Here is a 22130-nt window from a genome sequence, read left to right on the forward strand (position 1 = left end):
TACAATGGCAAAATGTTATCCTCCGTCCAGTGCCAAGTCTGGTGAGAGTCACATTCCTCTGTCCCAGGTGGATTCAGAGTCAGAAAACTTTATTGTCTGGAACCTGCATGACAGGAAATTGATTGATTTGATTGTTTTTGATGTGGTATAAAGGACATTTCACTTAAGAAACCAATGACAAACTTAAAAATTGGAACCAGTTAAAAGTAAATGTGCTCTAGTTCCCTGTGAGTTCAGCAGAACACACTTGGTGTTTGCATGCTGGCACTAGGAGGACAGCAAAACCCAAAGGCCTGGAAATTGTGTGTGTGTGTGTGTGTGTGTGTGTGTGTGTGTGTGTGTGTGTGTGAGAGAGAGAGAGTGAGAGAGAGAGAGAGAGTGCCAGTGGAATGATAACTCAGAGTGTAAGACATAAATCATTGTGCTCATTAGGCTACCACAGATTATGCAACACCAAATTGGGTTAAACTATGACTAAAATTAAACAAATGATTATCCCCAATTGCCAACCATGATCTGCCCCCCATTAAAATAAAATAAAGCTTCAAATGCGCGTGAATAAGTTACATGTGCCAGTCTCATTGGAAAGATTTCAATTCATTAAAACAACAACAACAACAACAACAACAACAACAACAACAAAAACATCAAATCCTGTGCAAACAAGGTAGTTAAGGTCCTCAATTCTGATTGGCCGACGTGGTAAAACGGTAAATGATGATGATGATGATGATGATGTGGTGATGATGAGGATGTGGCGTTCAAAGCCTCCTGCACAGCTGTGACAGTATCATTGAGCTTCATTTATTTACAGCTAATCCATGAATTACAGCGGTAATTCGAGAAACAATTGAATTGATTCATAGACTGTTAATTAAAAATGATGACGATAATGATAACAACTTCGCAAATCGGAAATGACTACTAATGCAACCGATTTTATTAGATGCTTTTTGCTGATAATTCCTTTTTTCTTTTGCAAAAAATAAAATAAAATAAAATAAAATGAAAGTAAATATATAAAACAATGATAAATAAATAATATAATAATAAAATATAAACATGACTGTATGTAATAAAAGCAAAAGAGGCCTGAGGATGCTCTCGGCCTCTCCTCAGATGCGGCTGCTTTAACTGGCGTGTCTGCTTCAGAAATTCCCACGCGTGACCGGCGGTGGTATTGACCGTGAACGCGCACGCACAGCCCCGAGCGGCACGTACTATGCTGAGCTGGCTGTGGCGAGTGGCGACGCGACCACATACCACGGCCACAGCCACACACACACATACACACACACACGCTGGGAGACAGGTGTGTGTCGCCGCGACCATTTGTGCAGTGTTTGGATTTTTTTTTAATTATTATTATTTCTAATATTATTTTTTTTAATAAAGCATCGCCATTATGTTGTGGACGGCGAGTCAAGTCATAAGAAAATTCTCCACCTCTTCGGTAAGTGTCATTGCTTTTGTTGATGCACCACAATGAGCAGTGTCATTATGTATCGTTGCCTAATTGAATAACTACAGTAGCAAACGCTGAGGGCACGCCACATCGAGGGGGATATTATTAGAAACGACGTGCTTTGACTGCAGCTCAGTGAGTCACAGTTCATTTCCAGGGCTTGTCACAGGTCTGCTACTCTGTTTCCCAACACCCACCACCATGCAAACGCTGTGCGGGGGTACGGCTGCCAGCCTGCCACGCTACTGCCCGCACGCCGCCCCCCGCACACCGGCCTTCACTGTCCGAGTTGCATCAGCTGCATGTGCGGTAGGCGCTCAGCGGCTTAACGAGGCTGCAGAGCTGCAGGCTGCAAGCTAACACACACACACACACACACATACACACACAGGGAGTCTACTATTCTCCCCGAGCTAATTCTGTCTCCATCTGATATTCTCAGTTATAGTGGGCGTTTCGCAGCCGACAGCACTACAGTCCTCCCTGCCTGGGTGCACTGGGTGTCATACATCAGCCACTTGTGCTTGTTTTATCACTGTGGCCAGGTTGTCACTGAAATGCTCATTATTGCAGGTGAAAAGGTGAGGATGGTGCCCCATGCTTTTGACAGCACTGGGAAACCTTAGACCTGCTCCATGAGGCGCAGCGCTCACATGGGGAGGGAGGCGCCTCATTGCACACACTTGAATTTCTTTCTTTCTGCAGGAGGGCTGTGCTCCCTGCAGCCAATAGTTTCCCAGAGCCGGTTCACACCAGTGACAGAGATGTATGGCCCACTGGAATCACCAGAAAACCAGTTACTTAACATTCCCAGAAGCGAGAGTAGTGTAAATTCCCCTCTGCCGAGCAAAAGGTGTAAGCACACTTGGAGTACTTGAAGATGCATAACAAAGCCTGCTACTGTGCAGGTGAGCATTTCCGGCATTTCTGGTGCTTCTGCTTGTCCCCCCCCCTCTAACGGTGCACACTTTCCGTTGTTTGCTCTGTTGCAGCATTATTATCAAAACAAGCTGAAACTAGCTCTGATTGGCCAGAGCCTGTTTGGCCAGGAGGTGTACACTAACCTGAGGAAGCAGGGTCACAAGGTGGTGGGTGTGTTCACCGTCCCGGATAAGGATGGGAAGGCCGACCCCCTGGGTGAGTATCTGTTTGGCTTTCTGTCCCCCTGTCGGTTTCTCTCTCTGTCTTCATCTCATAGACGAAACTAAGATTAGGGGTCCCCATTTTTTTTTTTCCCTTAGAGAAGCGGAATCACGAGGAGAGCAAAAGCTGTGATGAGAATGCTTATACATGCTCTCATGAAAACTTGTAATGAAATACATAAAAGGAAATCAAAGTTCAAATATTCCTCATTTTGTTGGGAACCCTTTGGAAATCCCTAAAAGGACCCCTGTGTGTCTCCCAATAAAAACAAGTTGGGACCCACTACTGACTATCAATCTCTCAGTTATTGCAGCCTGGCAGTTCACTAGTGTTGATTTATAGTTTATTGCCTAACAGACTTAGCAGGGTGTGTGAGCCTCATTACTGTTATTTGGGTCCTTCAAGGAGCCATGACGGTCATTGGCTTGGGAGCAAACAGAGTTGAACCGAGGTGGTGCCAAATACCGGCACCGACACACCTGAAAATGTGGAGTGCAGTGGAGCTTGTTAGTAGTGAGAACACAGTTTGAACCAAGTAGAGATATGGGCCCCAAAACAATAGAGTTTATAGGTTTAAGGAGAGGTCAGTAGGCATCTGAGAGCCAGCATTACTCATTTTTGGAAGGGCTAACATAAAATGAACTGAGGTCAAACTGCAATTACAGCCGATGCTCGAATTCAGCAATTTCCTCATGCGCTCAAGTCCATCCAGGTCAGCTAAAGTTACAGGGACTGGAATCAGATTTGCGTTGAGCCTCCCCACTGCCAAAATCTCTCAGGTTGACAGATCAAACTATGTCACATAAATGAGTAACTTGTGATTTTTTTTTTCCACCCCATAAGCTGTGGTTCCCTTGTAACAGGCACAGTATGGGGCTAAACAAACCAAATAAAAAAATGCAGCAAAGTAAACTCTTCCTCTGTGGTTCATGCCAAGGAAAACAAACCGCAGGTGTGATTGTACCCTGAGGTCCCAGCTCACTGGGCGCCCCTGTCTCTCTGTGGCCCGGCCGAGGCCTCTGCCCGCGGGTGAGGTAGATGCGTGTTGACTCTACAGTGCCCCTGCACAAAGACAGGCCTTTATCCTGCGTTAGCCGCGGGATAGTGGCTCCATTGTCTGGCTGGGGAGAGGCCCTGTGTGGCCTGGAGATGCAGCAGCAACTGAGGTGAAAAGTCCGAGCTCTTTGGTATGATGCAATCCGCCCAGGATGTATCATCATCATCATCATCATCATCTTCAGCTGGGCGCACAGAGCCTCCTGACCTCTCCTACTCCCCAGTCCTCCCTCACAGTGTTTCACAATCCTTATTTCTCACAAACAGAAGTCTGTTTTTTCCTGATTTGTGCTTGACATTTCTATTCTGTTGTTTTTCATCACACAGACACACTGAGACTTGACGCCATGTTACCTTTCTCTGTCTAAACTCACTTGTGCGTGTGCATCCGTGGGTTTGAGAGCAGCTGCCGCTCCCTGTGTTTGTTTCATGTGATCTCAGTGAGGTGGCACAGGGAGCCGGCTGCTCTGAACTGGGGAAAACTGGAAAACCAATCTAGTTTACATACTGAACTAATGCCAGGCTCGGTGCACTAGGTGAGATACAGGCCTAATGTCAGATGCAGCTACAGCGAGGTAGGCCTGGTTTTTACCAGACTAACACTTATCTGATTGACCTTGGTGATAGTGGCATGCTGTGGAGTTTTTCAGTCCTTTTCAGGCAGGGCCATCAGGAAATTGAATCACTTCTTGGGACAGCCAGTAGAAAATCATGGAAATTTGACAGCCTCGATTTAATATATCAGTAACTAGTTATTTAGCAAACATAATATATTTTTTTCCATTGTGCCCACTGTGTTATTTTCACTTTCTGTTTGGGCAAGTGGAAAAATGTCATGTTACATTTCTTTAGGTCATGGATATTCAACGTTTTAGTTGTGGAAGGTCACGGAAAAGTCAGGGAATTTTACATCTCACATAGACTGGGAATCCTAGCTTTTTAAAATAATAAATATTTTATATATATTATAGCTATAAAAGAGCTGGTCGCAATTCAAGATCTTTGTCAGACACTCATTAAGCACAGTGGAGGCGGCATGTCAGTATAGTGACATGCCGCCAATGTTTGCCAGTTTAATTTTTAGATTTATTTCTTTAGCATCCATCCAAATCTTGTCACTAACCCCGCTCTCCTTGTCCGTCAGCGGTGGCAGCGGAGAAGGACGGGACGCCGGTGTTCAAATTCCCACGGTGGCGGGTCAAGGGGAAGCCCATCCCGGAGGTGGTGGAGGCCTACAAGGCGGTGGGGGCCGAGCTCAACGTCATGCCCTTCTGCTCCCAGTTCATCCCCATGAACGTGATCGACCACCCCAAGCACGGCTCCATCATCTACCACCCGTCCATCCTGCCGCTGCACAGAGGAGCCTCGGCCATCAACTGGTGAGGGGTCGGGGTGCAAAGTGAGCGGTCATGTTGTCCCCCTGCGCGTGTGTGTGTGTGTGTGTGTGTGTGTGTGTCTGATGGCCTCTGAGGACCTCCACCATGGGGTTGCCAGCCACAGGATGCAGGATATTATTATCCATATCATCATAAGAGAGTAGATATCAACAGGGATTTTGATTGTTTGATTTTACATCGGTATTGTCCTTTCCTGGTTTTAAAGGATGCATAACACTAAAGGCATGCACATCATTATCATAATCATAATCTCTTGTGTATAAATATCTCATGAGAGCAGTCATCTCTACAGTATCGTCACATTGATCTCCCAGCCCTATAGGATATCATAGGATATAATAGTGTTTGTAGCTCACTGCAAACACGGATTCAGATTAGAAGCAAACTTATAGAATTGGCATTTGAGAATCATCAGAATCAGAATCAGAAATATTTTATTGATCCCCGAGGGGAAATTGGGTAATTGGGTTTGCAAGCCATCTTACAAAAACAGCTTGCAGTTACGCAGTTTGCTTAAGAGGCTCAATTAATTCATCACCGAAAAAAAAGGGAAGCAGAGAGTGGATATTGTCAAACATTAGGTTGCTGACTTGAGTTGTGTTTTGCCATTCTAGCCACCGCAAATGAGTGATAGCACTAAGCCGCAAAGTGTCCCCACAAGACTTGCAAATATTAGCGCTGCTAAGCGGCATTTGTTAGATTAATTCCCTGCTTCTTTTTTTTTTTTGTAATGAGGGATTATGGCTGTCAAGCGAGCGCCTCATTAGCCGTTGAAGAATTACTGTGCTGCCATGAATGAATGAGAGAGGCATTCGCTGAACAGATGTTTACAGTGAGCTGAGAGCAAAACGACACTGACGTTGCGCTTTAACTGATAACTGGAGACGCTCGCCTGTGTTTGAGGCCTGATAGTGGCAAACCAGACAAAACATCACTCGCTTTGTAGATTTTGCACGGGCTAAAAGGCAAAAGGCAAGGAATCCACACACTACTTTGGATTAAAAAGAAAACAGGCAGAAATTGTCTTTTCATCGCTTTATCAAACTGTCGTTGCTCACCAAAACATCCAACAAGTGCCAAAATGTTAATATCAACAAGACTGTACATTTTCAAGACTGTACATTTTCCCCAATGTCTTGTCATATCAAAAATATTTGTCTTTCTAAAATTTGGATTTTTTTGCACTTTTTGGATATTTTGGTGAGCTGAGCATGGTTCAACAAAGCCATGCCTATTTTTTTTTTTTTTACTTTTTTGAAGTTATGTGTGATTCTAGGCCTTTTTCCATTTGTATTTTGGTGCTTGGAACCTGTGAGTGTTGCTGCTCGGACTGATCATTAGCACAGCAGTTCTCCTATGAGCGTCGGGTTGTGAATTTGCATGGCGCGTGGTAGCTCATTAATAGATTGTTGCTATCTCACCGGTTAGACCAGCGCTCTGAACCAGTTCTGTTTGGCCTGAAGTTTCATGCGAGTTGGTTTCTCTCTGTTCCCCACCCCTCCTATCTCTCTCAGACTGGGTTATCAGTGTGTGTGTGTAAATGAATAGCTTCCTTTTGTTGTCAACTCAAAAAGAACAGCTTACTTTCTTCCTTTGCTTTTATTGCATTAGTATTTTTTTTTTTAAATGGCCTTGAAAGATGATCCATTCAATTAATATTTGAAAACAGGTTTCTCTTTAGCAGGATACTTCTGGTTTCCACTTTATTGCATGCAGGTCTTTGCCCCCCATACACACTCCTCTAATATCAGCCAAACCCAGCCTGTTTGGGAGGGTGACATCAGCATTATCTGATAAATACCAGTATTTCACGCACTTTTGAGAACAAAATCATTCAGTAAATCCTTCCAGAATGTCACAAGACTATAAGGGTTTGGTTTGCATGTTTTTTTTTTTTAAGTGGCCTGCATGTCCAAATTGTTTTACTGCTTAATGAGGACTTCAGCCGAGACAGATACTTTGCATCGACTTCCTAACAGTTTGTTTTAGTGCTCATTTTTCCAGGTACCATCACCTTTTTATCATCTCCTTATCTGCCCTCGTTGGGTTTATGGCCTATATTACACTCTATATATTTAGCTCATGGCACAGTTCCATGTTTTTAAGACCGTGCGTGTGTGTGTGTGTGTGTGTGTGTGGTCTCCAGGACGCTGATCCATGGCGATAAGAAGGCCGGATTCTCGGTGTTCTGGGCCGACGACGGGCTGGACACCGGGCCCATCCTGCTGCAGAGGGAATGCGATGTGGAGCCCAACGACACGGTGGACACGCTGTACAACCGCTTCCTGTTCCCAGAGGGCATCAAGGCCATGGTACACACCTGGAAACACCTGGAAATACTGCTGATGTTTAGTCACACATAGAGGGAGAGATGGACAGATGGGTTGCTGAATTACATCACTTCTTTTCCTCTCTTGATCTCCTGTCACCAGCAACATATTATCAGCTTGAATTTATGCATCGCACATTTTTTCACAATTTGTCATTACATTTGCAACCAAGACGGCTGGTAACATCTGTAAGGAAATGTTTGTGTCACCCAACAGTTGTTTCAGTTTTATTGTAAGGCTTTTATTATTTATTTATTTATTTATTTATTTAATTTTTTAAATAACTATTTACTATTGCTTATATTTTGTTGTTGTAAATATGTTCAGTCATCCTTTTCCAGGTTGAACCATATTATTTAGGTTGCTGCAGTGACTCAGTGAGAATTAAATACAGCAGCATCATCAAAACAAAAAGATAATATAAACAATATCAATTTATTAGACAGTTAAAAACGTAACTGGAAGGTTGAGTGATTCATATACTGCCATATTTTACGTTACTGTTTATAGTTCCTATTTTTTCACATCACAAATGTAGTATTTGCAAATTATTGGATTTATTTTGGAGATGCTATACCCATTATTATATTATATTCACTATTATAATTGCTGTTGCTAATGGGCAGATAGTGTAAAATCTGCTTCATCAGAGAGTGCAGCCACAAAAAGCATGGTTAGGTGTATTATCTTATCAATATGTAACTCACCTGAGTGTCACTGTCACACTGACCTGGGACGGGACGGGTGTTTTTTTCTCGGGACAGGTGGAGTCGGTGCAGCTCATCGCCGATGGAAAAGCCGCCCGCGTCCCCCAGTCAGAGGAAGGAGCGAGCTACGAAGGCATTCAGAAGAAATCCAACTGCAGGGTGAGGCTTCTCTCACATGCACACACACACACACACACACACACACACACACACGACGACGGGCAACAGCCTCGAGCCGGACGTGATGTGACAAATATGCAGTGGTGTCTTTACGTGCACTGAGCTGCGGTGACCTCGCTCAGCATAGAAACACATTAATACAGTGAAAATTCATCATCTGGCTTTATGGCACAATAATTACAAAAGAGGCTTTGCAGCTGCATCACAAATCTCCCAGCAGCCACTGTTGGTGCCATCATGGGAGCTGAATGGATGCAAATGATGCTTAAATAAATAACAAGCAGGCAAAAAAAATGTAAAAGGGCATAACAGGGTGGAGGTCAGTTCAGTGGTTCAAGTTTGCACTCACAATGAAATACTTACTTGACAGTCCCCTCTGCCCTCTCAATATGTAGAAGTGAATAATCTGATCACATAAATTAGATCCCAGTTTATTTACAATAAACTTTCTCTGTAGTCTGCTAGTTATTCACAGCCTCTTTCGCAAGAACTCAAGACCTTCAGCATGTTCGCCAAAATTTAAGTCCTACAGCAAAATTATCTGTGTCATAAATATCACTGGAGGTGGTGCTAGACTTGGACCATGAATGCACCCAAATTACCGACAACTCCCCAAAAACATCCCACAGGAAACACTAATGTGGACCTTCATTTACAAGCACAAACACTGTGCTTTTTTCTAACATTCATAACATTTATTGGGAGGATAAACCCTTTGAGATGAATCATCTCGTTTTCAAGGGCATCCAAAATGCAATATATAAAGCAAAACAACACAAATACACCCACACATGCACAACAAAAGCTCTCCCAGGCCTAGCCGCTCCCACACCCACTGGTTCCCCTAGGATGTGAAATTCATATGTACACATGCCCACACAAATGTGGAAAATACAGTAGCTAGTATCGCTGCAGCAAGCTGTTTGACAGATCCAAAGCTGTCGAGTGCAGTAACACTTGGATTCATTCATTCAACAGCGTGTTTACCACGGGCCGAATGTGTGATGAGTGAGTGAATGGGTTGCGGCTTGGTGGTGTTGGTCTTACAAGGTGAAAAGGAGAGGTGGGTCTGATCCGGGGAGCTTTCTGGTTTGTGATTTGTCGCTCAAAAGCCATGCTGCTGCCAACGTTTCCACATGTGCTATTCTTAGCCCAGAGGGTTATTTTTCAGCGCGGCTTTTCCACGTGTCGCGCAGCTCCGGGCGGCCAGCTGCCGGGCTTCCCTCTCATTCCCAGAAACCCAAGAGAGCTCCTCTGAAGGGGGGGAAATGAATCTGAGTCATGAGCGCTTTGTGCTCGCCGTCTCTCTGCCCCTCAGGTCAACCTGGCCCAGCCAGCCCAGGCCATCCACAACTGGATCCGCGGCCATGACAAAGTCCCCGGAGCCTGGACTGTCATTGATGGTCAGGTAGGTTTCCAGGAACACACAAGCAAAGAAAATACACATAGGAGGTGTAGAAGGGTTAGACTGATAAGAAGCTCTGAGTGCTGATACAGTACTGATACTTTGCTACTGAAGCTGCGAATAGCCAGTATTTTCTCCTCTTTTGTTCAGTATTTTTAAATTTGATGCAATGTATGGAATTGCGAGTATTCAGTGTTTTCCCCAGAATTTTATTTTTGACATTTTGCAAAAGCCTCTGAAACACAATTTAGGCCAAACTCTCCTCTGAAACCCAGATTAGTGAAGCTTCTTAATGGTTTGAAGCTCTTAAAGGCTTTTAAATTAAAACTTTTAAATTAAGAATCTGTCTACATTAAAAAATATTGTACAAATAAAAGAATAAATAAATATGCGTGAAAACTGGATTTCATTGCAGGTTTTGCTGTTTCATGTTGCTGTATATCGGAAAGAAAATGTCATCATATTTCTGGTTGATATTTAATAAAAAGGCCAAAATCTGCTCCATCTGCCTCTCTAGTTGCACAAACACTTCTGTCTTAACTGCTCCTCTGTCTGTCCCCCCTCAGACGGTGACCCTGTATGGCTCGTCCATGTTGGGGGGGTCCGTGCCGGCCGGTCAGCCCCTGCAGATCGAAGGGGCGTCCCAGCCCGGCCTGGTCTCCAAAAATGGACTCGTCCTGTTCGGATCCGACGATAAAGCAGTGAGTGCTCCAGTTTATTGTACTATAAAGCAAACAGTGAAAACAAACAAAAAGCAGGGCAGGACATGTGTGGCAATGCCTTTGCCCACGTTGGCTGTAATCGCACTCGAGTCCTGGCAGGTTTTATTTCTGCGGGGTCAGAGCCGAGTTCAAATCATCTGTTGTCCCATTTTCTCCCCTCCCTTCTCCCTTCTCCCTCAATCCCAATTTTTCCTCGGCAGCTCCTGGTGAAGAACCTGCAGTTTGAAGATGGGAAGATGATCCCTGCCTCCAAGTACTTCTCATCAGGAGAAAGCTCCAGTGTGGAGCTGACTGATGATGAGAAGAAGATGGCGGAGGATATCAGGGCAAGTTCCTGACAGTTTACAAAGGACATGTAGATAGATAGATAGATAGATAGGTACTTTATTCATTACCAAGGAAATTCGCAGTTTTTCAGCAGTATCCACAGATTACAGATTAAATAAATAAAAAATGAAGAATAAGATCTAAGTACAACAGAATAAGATCTAAGTACAACCCAGTGTGCAAAAAGCAATGTGCAAAAAAAACGTGTGCACAGGTGTATAAAATGTGCATAGAGGTAGGTCAATGTGCAAATTTAGAAGAAATATACAGTATACACATGATAAATAGCAGTAAGCAATATAAACACTATAAACAAGGAATATAAAAAATAGAAATATGAACAATTTAAGTCACCTGTTTTACTAAATAGTTTTGAAGTTAGATGCAGAAAGTTGCAGAAAGCCATTGCTGATTTTAGATTATATGCCCATTACCAGCATCCAGACTTTTTTTCTGATTAGCCTGGTGTTAAACTCCCCATCAACCCACATGCGCATCCATCCATACATTTATACATCCATAGAGCCAAGACCAAAAGGCTGTTGCACCACTTTGCCAACTGTGAGTGCGTTTTTCCCTGCAGATGATTTGGAGGGGGATCCTCAGCAACGTCCCGGCGATCGAAGACACCACAGATTTCTTCAAGTCGGGAGCTGCCTCCATGGACGTGGTCAGGTGAGAGAGGAAGATGCTGCAGCAACGGTCTCACGCTGATTTGTGCTTAATTGACCTTTTGTTCAAATTTCAGCTTTCATTCTGTGCATGCACCATGCTGGTTTGCTTTGTGGATTATTAATCATTCTGCATTCCTGTGATGCAGAGCTGCAGCTAATGATTAATTTTGGATGTCAGTTGTTTTTGAGGTTATCCAATTAATAATTTTTCAAATATTTCAGTTGATACTTTTCAAAAATAACGACAAATGTTCATGGGAAGTTAACAGAGCCCAAAGTGGTGTCTTCACATTTCTTCCTTTGTCTGACCAGCAGCCAATAAAATCCAAAATATTAATTTTATAATGATGTGAATGGAGAAAAAGAAGACAATCTTAGTGAAGCTACAGTTTGAAAATGTCTGGGATTAATTAATTAACCGTGATTGTTTTAATTTATTTGGATTAATCAGTCAATGAATCATCAAAATGTTTTAGTACTCTTATGATTTGCCAGTGAGGTCATGTTAGCCCAGAGGTTAGGATCACCAGCTCAAATCTCCATGATGGCATAATTTGAGTGACTAAATTGAACTAGTCACCGTTGAGCAAGGCACTTAGCTGCTAAATTCTCTGTTACGGCCGATGGTAGCTTGCTGTCATACTGGGCAACTGTGAGAAAGTGAAGCAGGGGTGTTACCAAAAAAATACCATCCATGTTCAGTAAACCTTCCCTGGATATGTAAAGGTTAAACATGAAAGGAAAAAAAATAAAAGACTGAACAGTGGGTTTGTGTGTGAAGGCTCGTTGAAGAGGTGAAGCAGAGATGCGGCGGCGTCCAGCTGCAGAACGAGGACGTGTACATGGCCACCACCTTCCAGGACTTCATCCAGATGTTCGTCCGGAGGCTGAGGGGCGAAGACCAGGAGGAGGAGCTGGTCATCGACTATGTGAGTCAGAGCAATTTACGATCTCGGTGCAAAGAACATTTAAGCTCGGTGCAGTTTTCTCAAATCAAGTGGAAGACGATCCAATCCGCCTGTGGGATGAGGCGATTTCACTGATTTCCAGTGCAAAGCAACTTCCTCTGAGAATTTTCTTCATTAAAGTGTTGCTAAAGGAATCATCTCACATGCTTGGCAGATTTTGTTCTCATGTAAATCCGATTTTAAGTCTGAGCATGAGGTTTAATTACTTATAAGATGCACTTTTTATGCAGTGTGGTTCCTTCTTCATGTCACATAAAAACCCTTGCATTGGAATTACATGAGGATCTGACACTGCTGAGCTCACTGATGATACATGTCATTTATATATCTGTGGTTTATGTGCGATTGCTGTACTGTGCATGTGGTTTCACTGTCAGGCGACCAAAGAGGTGAACAACATGACTGTGAAAATGCCGTACCAGTGTTTTATCGATGGCAAGTTTGAGGACGCCGACAACGGCAAGGCCTGCGACACCATCAACCCTGCGGACGGATCGGTGAGTCTCATGAATGCACTCTAAACACACACACACACACACACACACACACACTTGTTCATCCATTCAACCTTTATTTAAATCTCAAGGAATCATTGAGAGCAAGCCCTAATTTTCAATGAGTAAAATGAAAAGCAAAATAAATCCAAAAAATTGACAAGAAAACAAGCAAATAACTGAACGCAGTTAAAAAAGTCACATTCAAGAGCCAGTAGTAGTTTGCCCTTAAGGTTTTAAATTGATCTACAGGTATAACTTTTAGTTTGTGTTGTAAAATGTGTTCCAAGCGTGTGCAGCTACAAGAGGTTTTCCCAAATTTATTGCTTGCATCATTTGAGCGAGTCAAATAACAGCCGTAGGATCAACTTTACAAGGAAGTGATAAATGATGACAAATAGCCATTAAGGCCTTTATAAATCAATAGAAACCAATGCCTGTCGCGTTTTATTGCCAGAGATGCCCGCCCAACTTATTCATACAAGATGCAGCGACGAGAAGAGTGACTGTCACTGCTAATAAATCTCAGGGCGGAGCGCTAAACTGAATCTAGGGGGTTTTATGAGAAGAGGCAGGGGCTTGTCTGTGGATGACATCACCATCATCCCAAACGGACAAGACGACGGCCTTGATTATGTGTGAAATTTAAACAGTGCACATGAATGCCTCGATAAACACAATGTCACACTCCTCGTTTTGTTATAAAAAGGATTGTTTGGTCCGTGATTTGGTTTCCAGCGTCAGTGACTGTCCCTTCCTCTCCCAGGCGATCTGTAAGGTGGCCTACGCCTCCGTGGGCGACGTGGACCGGGCGGTGGCGGCCGCTAAAGAGGCTTTTGAAAACGGCCCCTGGGGCAAGATGAACCCCCGGGACAGAGGAAGTCTGCTGTACAGGTGTGAGCACTGTGCTTGCAGCGCCCCCTAGAGGTCCAAAGTCACACAGTCAGAAAAAGACTGAGGCTCACATTAGAAAAGGTCCAGTCTTGAGCTGCTCTGTCTCAGTCCAGAGTTTTAAATATGCTTTAATGTGAATTTTGGAGGTCTTAAATTGAACTTAAACATTTGATCTAATTTCATTTATTCATCGGATAAAATCACATTAAATAAACAATAATATGAAATAAAATAAAGTAGTAGTAGTTAAAACAGTTTTAAAAAATGGAAGCAGTCAGAGGCATAGAGGGAGAGGGTCAGATGTTTTAAGCTATTTTGAAAAGGTGGGTCAGGTTGTAGGTAGTTATGGATATACACTCCTGATCAAAATCTTAAGACCAGTTGAGAAATTGCAACAATTTACATTTTGCACTGTTGGATCTTAAAAAGCTTCTAAGTAGAGCTTCAAAATGCAAAAAGAAGAAATGGGAGTGAGACAAAAAAAAATTTGAGTAAGCAATTTATTGCAAACAACCATAAAACTGAAATGACAGTGACAATGACAAATGACAATGACAGTGTGGATACCTGACAGAAAATGACACTGAATCCACATTTTTGCCAAGATTTGGGCTTTTAAAGGCCGTGGTCTTAAACTTTTGATCAGCTGATGAACAGCCTATTTCAGTTTAATGGTTGTATTTCTGAAACAGTGAAAAACCAGCCATTTTTGACCTCTGACCTCTGTCCCGCAGGCTTGCAGACCTGATGGAGGAGCATCAGGAGGAGCTGGCCACCATTGAATCCATCGACTCGGGGGCCGTGTACACGCTGGCCCTCAAGACGCACGTGGGCATGTCCATCCAGACTTTCCGCTACTTCGCCGGCTGGTGCGACAAAATCCAGGTAGGCGGGCATGTTTTCCCTGCAAAAATATATCTCACAGATTACGATGAGGCACATTATTGCATCACATTCTGTTGTTTCCTGCAGGGCAAGACGATACCCATCAACCAGGCCCGACCCAACCGCAACCTGACCTTCACGAAGAAGGAACCTCTGGGGTAAGAGCTCCGCATTCACTGAAATACCTCATTTATTTATTTGTTTCTGTGATGAGGCTTTTTTGTACTGATGAATAACTTTATTAAACAATTTGATTCTCCGTCAGGCCTTATCATCTAATGCTTGTCCACATAATATATATATGTTGTGATTTCTTATGTGCATTTACTGTGTTTTTGTGGTATTTTTATACATTTTTATTGGCAGTTTTTGCATGTTCAAGTTCAAGTCTAAGTCTAGTTAATATAGTTTGGAATTTTTCATTAGTTTTTATTTGTGTTTCATTTTGACTTTTTGGGGTCTCTGTTTCTCGGTAAGCCCTGAACTTTGCTGTGTCGACCGCTCATAAACACCCTGCTCAAGTCCTTTCTTTTGCTCTGTGGCAGTGTGTGTGCCATCGTCATCCCATGGAACTACCCGCTCATGATGCTGGCGTGGAAGAGCGCAGCCTGCCTCGCAGCCGGAAACACACTCGTGCTCAAGCCTGCACAAGTGAGTGTAACACACACACACACACAGATGCACACAAACTTTAAATGAAGTGTCTCCTTTAAAATGTCCTGGCAGTAAAAGTGACTGAGTTCCTTTTTCCAAACAGTAACTGTGTCAGCTGTGATCTTTTCCATGCATTTGTGCGGCACATTGCTCAATGTATAGATGAATCATGAGTTTCGGTCCAGGCAGTGACACAGAAATTCACCAGCAGTGGCAATACTTTCTGTGACTCAACATGCTTTAAAACGATGAAGTGACTCCACCTCGATGCCTGTTCCAACTTTAATTATGCTTTTGTGCATCAACAAAATGTTAATCCGCATGTTTCTCTGAGGATTTACCCGGTTCAGGATAAAAGGACTTGCAGCGATTGCAAACTGAACAAGCAATATTTCATATGCACAAACAATACATGTGCAATATATTACAGCATCTGGCCTTGGTTTCCATATGTAATGCAGACAGTAGTGGTGCAGGCTGTGGAGCATCTTTCATGCCACCTTAAAGAAAATATCATAGTAGCTTTACCCACTTAACCCTCGTGATGAAATAAAAAAGGTGCCACGGTAAACTGACATGTCACATATTGCATATTTGTGTTTTTGGTGTCATATTGAATCGACTAGATCCCATGTCTGCACAAAACGACATGGTTTGGTAGGACAAACTTAAGACGATTTTAAGTAATCCATCATTTTTTTTTCTGCCAGAGAATCATGAGCTGCCCTCTCTTCCTAAATAAACACAAGTACTTTCAGCCTGTCATCAGCCTTTAATATTTTATGCCACACTCTGACAGGTCACTCCACTGACGGCCCTGAAGTTCGCCGAGCTGACAGTGAAAGCCGGCATTCCTAAAGGAGTCATCAACATAGTGCCAGGCTCGGGTAAGCAACGCAAATATCCTTTAACAAATGAAATTCCTCGATCCTGAGTATTTCTCCATCTCTGCTTTTATAACTCCTCCTCTTCTTCTCTCTCTTCTTGCACATGAACACTCCTCCCCTGCTGCAGGCGGCCTGGTGGGACAGCGTCTGTCCGAGCACCCAGACGTCCGCAAGCTGGGCTTCACCGGCTCCACACCGATTGGCAAACAGATCATGAAGAGGTATGCTGTGATTGGATGCTGAAAAAATAATGTTATTGCTGAATGGTTGACATAGTGAAACATGGATCCCCTTTTATATGGGTTTAAAGATGCAATCTGAACCTCATGAGGATCCTAGTCTCGGGTTGAGCCTTTCTTTTAGAGGCTAATGAAAAGGTGTCATCCTGAGTTTGTGACAATAACCATCATGTGCTCTTGCCTGGTGATCTCCTGCTGCAGCTGTGCGGTCAGTAACCTGAAAAAGGTTTCTCTGGAGCTGGGAGGGAAGTCGCCTCTCATCATCTTCAGCGACTGTGACATGGACAAGGCTGTCCGCATGGTGAGGCCCAGAGAGACACTCAGACTGCACATGTATCTGGATGAAAATGCCCACCGAATGGCAGATTAAGCCTGTACTTTTCTTTTTTCTCTGCCTCTTTCTGCTCCACAGGGCATGAGCTCTGTCTTCTTCAACAAAGGGGAGAACTGCATCGCTGCCGGGCGCCTGTTTGTGGAGGAGTCCATTCACGATGAGTACATCAGCCGGGTGGTGAGTGGGCTGAAACACCAGTGCACATCTCCTCTGGGATTAATATAGAGACATTAAGCGGCCACAGAAGCTCGTGTTCTCCTCTCTAGCCTTTTTTCCCTCATGTGCTATACGGGAGCTTTATCAACCACAACCATAAGACTTAAAAACCTGTTGTTGAAGGCTGTGATCACATAGGAGTTTTTTTTTTTTTTCATTGCAAAAAACTTTGTTTAAACCATGCACCTCATGCTTTGGGCTTCTCCCTGTAAAAGCTTTTGAGGCAAATTTGTAATTTGCGATATTTGGATATACAAATAAAACTGACTTGACTTGACTAGGCGTGGTGCATTTTGGACATGGTGTGTTTTGCGGCGCTCCTCTGTATTGGCTGACTGACAAACTTTGATCTTGTTATGAATAAACATGCACGCCATGACCTATATTTACAATTTGGTATTTGGTATTTAGATTTTCAGAGTGCACGGTCGTTTTGGTCAGAGCCTTTCCTCAGCATGATACATACAGTACATGTCAGGCAGCAGACAGTGGACACGATTTCTCATCTGTAGGAATGATAACATTCCTTTATTTGTGTTTGAGCATTAGAAAAACCCTCCAGTCCAATCACAGGCTTAGTTCAGCTCACTCTCCCTGCTTCCTTTAAGGTGGAGGAGATTAAGAAGATGAAGATCGGAGACCCGCTGGATCGCTCCACCGACCACGGCCCGCAGAACCACAAGGCCCACCTGGACAAGCTGGTGGAGTACTGCGAGGTCGGAGTGAAGGAGGGAGCCACGCTGGTGTACGGAGGCAAACAGGTCGACAGGCCGGGTACGAACACACACTGTTTAAAACCAGCCTGATGTCATTTTCATGCCAGTCACGCCAGATTTATTTTCGGCAAACAGGTTTGTCACCGAGAGTTTCTCACGATAATGATGAGAGCCGAGGGTAATAAAAACAAGAGACTGAAAAGTGAAAGCACAAACTTTTACAAGATTGTTGGAGTGTGCTCTTGTATTCAGTATACTTACATATACTTACATACTCCTTGCTTCAAATGTGTGATTTTATGTGTAAAAAATATCAGCCGATACATCGTTATTGAACGTTTTTACTCCAAATATTGACGTCAATATCAGCCACAAAAACCCAGCATCTGTCAGGCTCTATATTCTGTAAATGTGTAGCCTGTGTGTGTGTATGAATGGAAGTGGGTGTAAGCACACTGGGAAACAATATGAAGTTTTCCAGGGTGTTACTGGTTTTACTGGGACATAAGTAAAGATGTTACAGTACCATCAGTGTCTAAGGAGCGGCTTCAGAGAAGTGAGGAGCAAAAGCTGGCAATATAATTAATTGCCTAAAGAACTTATAAAAAAAAAAAAAAAAAAAAATCTACTCAAATCATCACATCAAATCATTAATCAGCTATGCTCTTCATTCTTGAGTTATTTGCTTTTTGAATTTAATGTTTGCAGAGTACTTTTTAATTCTTTCCTTAAGGGATGCACCAATACCATATTTTTAATGCCAATACTTTTACAGAGTATAAAGCTTTATGTGTACTGAGCACCGTTCCAGTCACTGGATTGTGTACTAGTGTCATTAGTTTGGGGGTCACTGAACAAAAAATAATGGATAGAAAATCCTTATTTTTCCCACCATTTGAGAAATCCAGATTTCTGTGTGTCAAAATGGAGAAAATCAAGACAGTTTGCTTTTATTTGTGACATGTTACTCAGCTTTTGGCGTCATATATTACTTTGGATGAAATCTTTATGATACTGAAACTGATACTAGTATAACAGTGCTTGTTTTTTCCGCCCCTAACATAACTAATAGCATTCCTAGCATCCGTATATTCATTATTATGTCTGTTGCTCCTCTCCAGGTTTCTTCATGGAACCGACGGTATTCACAGATGTGGAGGATCACATGTTCATCGCCAAAGAGGAGTCCTTTGGCCCCGTCATGGTGGTGTCAAAGTTCAAAAACGGGTGTGTGTCCTCAGTTTGGATTTGTCTTCCAGGCACACAAACGAGCGGTTTTATGAAATGATGGGTTTTCCTGACCAGCGCGCCTCTCTCTCCTCCTCTGACCTGCAGGGATGTGGACGGCGTGCTGCAGAGAGCCAACGACACCGAGTTCGGCCTGGCCTCCGGCGTGTTCACGCGCGACATCAGCAAGGCCATGTACGTGAGCGAGAGGCTGGAGGCTGGGACGGTGTTCATCAACACCTACAACAAGACCGACGTGGCTTCGCCCTTTGGTGGCTTCAAGCAGTCTGGCTTCGGAAAGGACCTCGGTAAGTGGTGGGTCGGGCTCCTGGGCATGGAAACAATGTAATTTTTGGTAGAAAATACATTAAAAAAAAAAAGATATTGCTGGGTTCACAGGACTACGCTACACAACTGTAGTTTTGATGTCTTTATTTTTCGAGTTTTTCTGTCATTTAGGTGTTAATCTCACAATTGTTAAGGCGCTTGAAACCTGTTAAATCCATCATCATCATCATCTTTTGGCTTCAGATCAGCAAACCCCATCTCATCAAATTAATTCCTAAAAAGCCACATTTTTGCAGCTATGTGTTTAATTGAACAGAAACATTTCCACAGCTCATAGAATTTGTGAAAAAAAAAAAAAAAAAAAGTTTGTTTACAGGAATCCACCACAGCCCTGGATGTGTGATCCACATCCAGGGTTTCTCTATAATTTGGCCTCCATCAGTCTTTGTTGTCCTCTCTGCCTCAGTGCCTGTCAGGGAGAATTACCCAGGAAGCTCGCCTGATTTGTCTAATTAGATGGAGCTGGATTTGTTCTCTGTCTCGTCCGCAGGAGAGGACGCTCTCATGGAATACCTCAGGACCAAAGCAGTGACTGTGGAGTACTAAGGCGCAAACCCTCGGAATGAACTTTGACCCACGACAGAATCGAACGGGACTTGTCTGCACCAATCAGGCATCCAGCTGACCAGTGTGTGTGTGTGTGTATATATATATATGCACACGTGTGTGTGACCTAGAGGAGAGCGTCGTTGCTTGTCGTGGCCACAGCCTGGACACCGTGCCTACCGTTTCATAGCGTTCTACGGTGGAAACTTGCATCATGGACATCGGACACACCCGCTTTTCCCCACCACCAAATCAAAAAAACGCTCGTACATCTATACACAAAACCCTGAGGCGGATCTTGCTGTCCCAGATGGGAGCCACGCTGGTTCTGACTGGTTAAACTCCTCTCCTTCAAGGTTTCAGATCTTCCATATTCAGTACCACGGTAGTGCATTTTACTTTTAAAGCGTAACTCCGGACACTGTTTTCCATCTTCTTCCACCATCAATCATTTCTGACCAAGATTTCATCAGTTCTTCAGTATAGAGCTATTTACTGGGCATCCTGCTGTCCTGCTTTTTCCCAGCACAGTCCAACACGACCCATGGGCTCTTCAAAACTCAATCCCAAATGCATCCAAAACATGTTTTTTTTTTTCCACATACTATGTCCAGTCGGTAATGAGACATGTCGGGGGGAAAAAGTAATGAAATCTATGCAGTCTCACGCCTTTCTCATACAGCTACTCTTGTAGTTCTTTGTTCCCTCTTTACCAGCCAACTTCCTCTGCCTGTCTACATACATAAAGTAAAGCACAATAAGTAATGCAGTTGCCTCAAAATTAGTATAAAAAAATCAAAATTCAAAATGTCTCCTTACAGACTAGGCATCAGCATGCTGAAGCAGACATGCTCTGGCTCTGATTGGGCTGATTTTTGGAGAGACTGTCAGCCCTTTAAAGGGGTGTGAAACCCAGGCAGAACAAGGAGATTTTAGTGACATCTAGTGGTTGAAAATTTTATGACCACAACAATGCCTTCCTGCCATGCAAGATTTTAAGACCGTACTGGAGAGCTGTGCACTCAGAAAGGCAATTAGCTCTATAGTGACAAGATAAGTAGCTCTATTTGGTCGGATTGGTGGGAAATGATGGGAAAACGAGTTGCAAATGTGTGGAGTTATGCTTTAAATGCTCAATCCCTAATCCAAATGAAAACAAAATCGTAGCTACAGAAAACGAACAAAAAAAAAGAGGGGGGATTGGAGACATTGTTTTAGTCTTAAATTTGATTTGTACAAGTCTAACTACAAGGACTGACTTCTTGACAGCCAAATGTGAGGTGTCAACATATTTTACATCTGTGAATGCTTCAGCTTCTTTCTTTTCTCTGTCAACACCGGAGTCGTGTTTTGAGTTCCAGGTGGGATCTGAAAGATGAGGAGGCTTATTTTTTATCTGCATGCCAAACCGTTCGACAAGATGCCTGTAAACATAACACACATACTCCAAAAACAAACAAACAAACAAAAAAAAAAAAAATCTTTGTCTGTGCTGCTGTCAGATGCCAATTTCATCGTTAGATCCCACGTCGGTCTGTAACTGAGCCATTTTATTCGCTGACACTCTGTGCAGCTTTCAGGTCCCACTTTAACTTAACACATTCACAACTCCCTTTTTTCCAATTTTACTTTATTTGTAAATATTTTTTAACAAAAGGGAAAAAAAAAAACTATTTGATATATTTTTTGACATTGTACTTGTCAGTCAAAGGAACATTATATGTTACAACACTATATTTGTTTAAGACACACCAGCCTGACTGTAGATGTATTTAACTTTTAGATCAATAGAAAATGTTGAAAAAAAACAAACAAACAAAAAAGAAGAGATTAATGTGAAACACTACAGAGATGAAGTTATCAGATTAGTTTTCTATTCATCCCACACACTGAACAAAGGGCAGCAAGGGCTAAGAAATGCAGAGTTTTCATTGTACGTGCAATTCTGAGGCTTCACGGCCGACAAATCAGTGTCAAGACAAACGGAGAGGAAGCGCTTTCCTTCTCACATTTTGTGCACAAAACAAGAGCCATGCCATCAATAAACCGATAAGCAGCCTGTCTTCAGTCATAAATGTCTTCAGCAGTGAATAAACTGATTTGAGAGACGATACCAGTGCTTCCAGAAGCGGTGTTCTTATTTTGTACTGTCTCACAAAGTTATTAATATCAGCGGATTTCATAAAACTCACGCAAACTTGCAAAAAAAAAATTAAATGTTCATCACAGCTAAGGTTTGGATCAGATTTTGGCAGAATCTGGTTTTAAAACTGCTGTGTTGTGTTGGGGCAGTTGTGCTTAGAAAACTGTATTTAT

At 43.0% G+C, this 22130-nt stretch overlaps 1 protein-coding gene across 2 annotated transcripts; it reads left to right on the forward strand.

Annotated features, from left to right (window-relative positions):
• The first annotated feature begins 1212 nt into the window (after positions 1 to 1212).
• Positions 1213 to 21690, forward strand: aldh1l2 (aldehyde dehydrogenase 1 family, member L2). Of its 2 annotated transcripts, none has more exons than XM_030045763.1 (24): positions 1213 to 1453; positions 2171 to 2373; positions 2458 to 2602; positions 4809 to 5043; positions 7208 to 7373; positions 8156 to 8257; positions 9597 to 9686; positions 10250 to 10384; positions 10606 to 10731; positions 11316 to 11407; positions 12188 to 12335; positions 12752 to 12871; positions 13635 to 13762; positions 14497 to 14647; positions 14735 to 14805; positions 15193 to 15298; positions 16101 to 16188; positions 16316 to 16409; positions 16629 to 16728; positions 16840 to 16938; positions 17586 to 17751; positions 18815 to 18920; positions 19029 to 19228; positions 19759 to 21690. In XM_030045763.1, the coding sequence occupies exons 4-24, from the start codon at positions 4928 to 4930 to the stop codon at positions 19812 to 19814; spliced, it is 2460 nt and encodes an 819-aa protein (XP_029901623.1). In that variant the 5' UTR covers positions 1213 to 1453; positions 2171 to 2373; positions 2458 to 2602; positions 4809 to 4927; the 3' UTR covers positions 19815 to 21690. The 2 variants fall into 2 exon arrangements, with proteins under 2 accessions (XP_029901623.1, XP_029901622.1); XM_030045762.1 differs by lacking the exon at positions 2171 to 2373 and having other exon boundaries at positions 1219 to 1312; positions 1396 to 1453.
• Positions 21691 to 22130: the final 440 nt, after the last annotated feature.

The sequence above is a fragment of the Myripristis murdjan genome, chromosome 23 (genome assembly GCF_902150065.1).
Source record: "Myripristis murdjan chromosome 23, fMyrMur1.1, whole genome shotgun sequence".
Classification (NCBI taxonomy): Eukaryota; Metazoa; Chordata; class Actinopteri; order Holocentriformes; family Holocentridae; genus Myripristis; species Myripristis murdjan.

Coding starts and splice junctions, on each gene's coding strand:
- aldh1l2 (XM_030045762.1), top strand. CDS start 1,406: ATGTTGTGGACGGCGAGTCAAGTCATAAGAAAATTCTCCACCTCTTCG. Junction 10,732..11,315: donor AGATGGCGGAGGATATCAGG/GCAAGTTCCTGA, acceptor TTTTCCCTGCAG/ATGATTTGGAGGGGGATCCT. Junction 12,336..12,751: donor AGGAGCTGGTCATCGACTAT/GTGAGTCAGAGC, acceptor TTTCACTGTCAG/GCGACCAAAGAGGTGAACAA.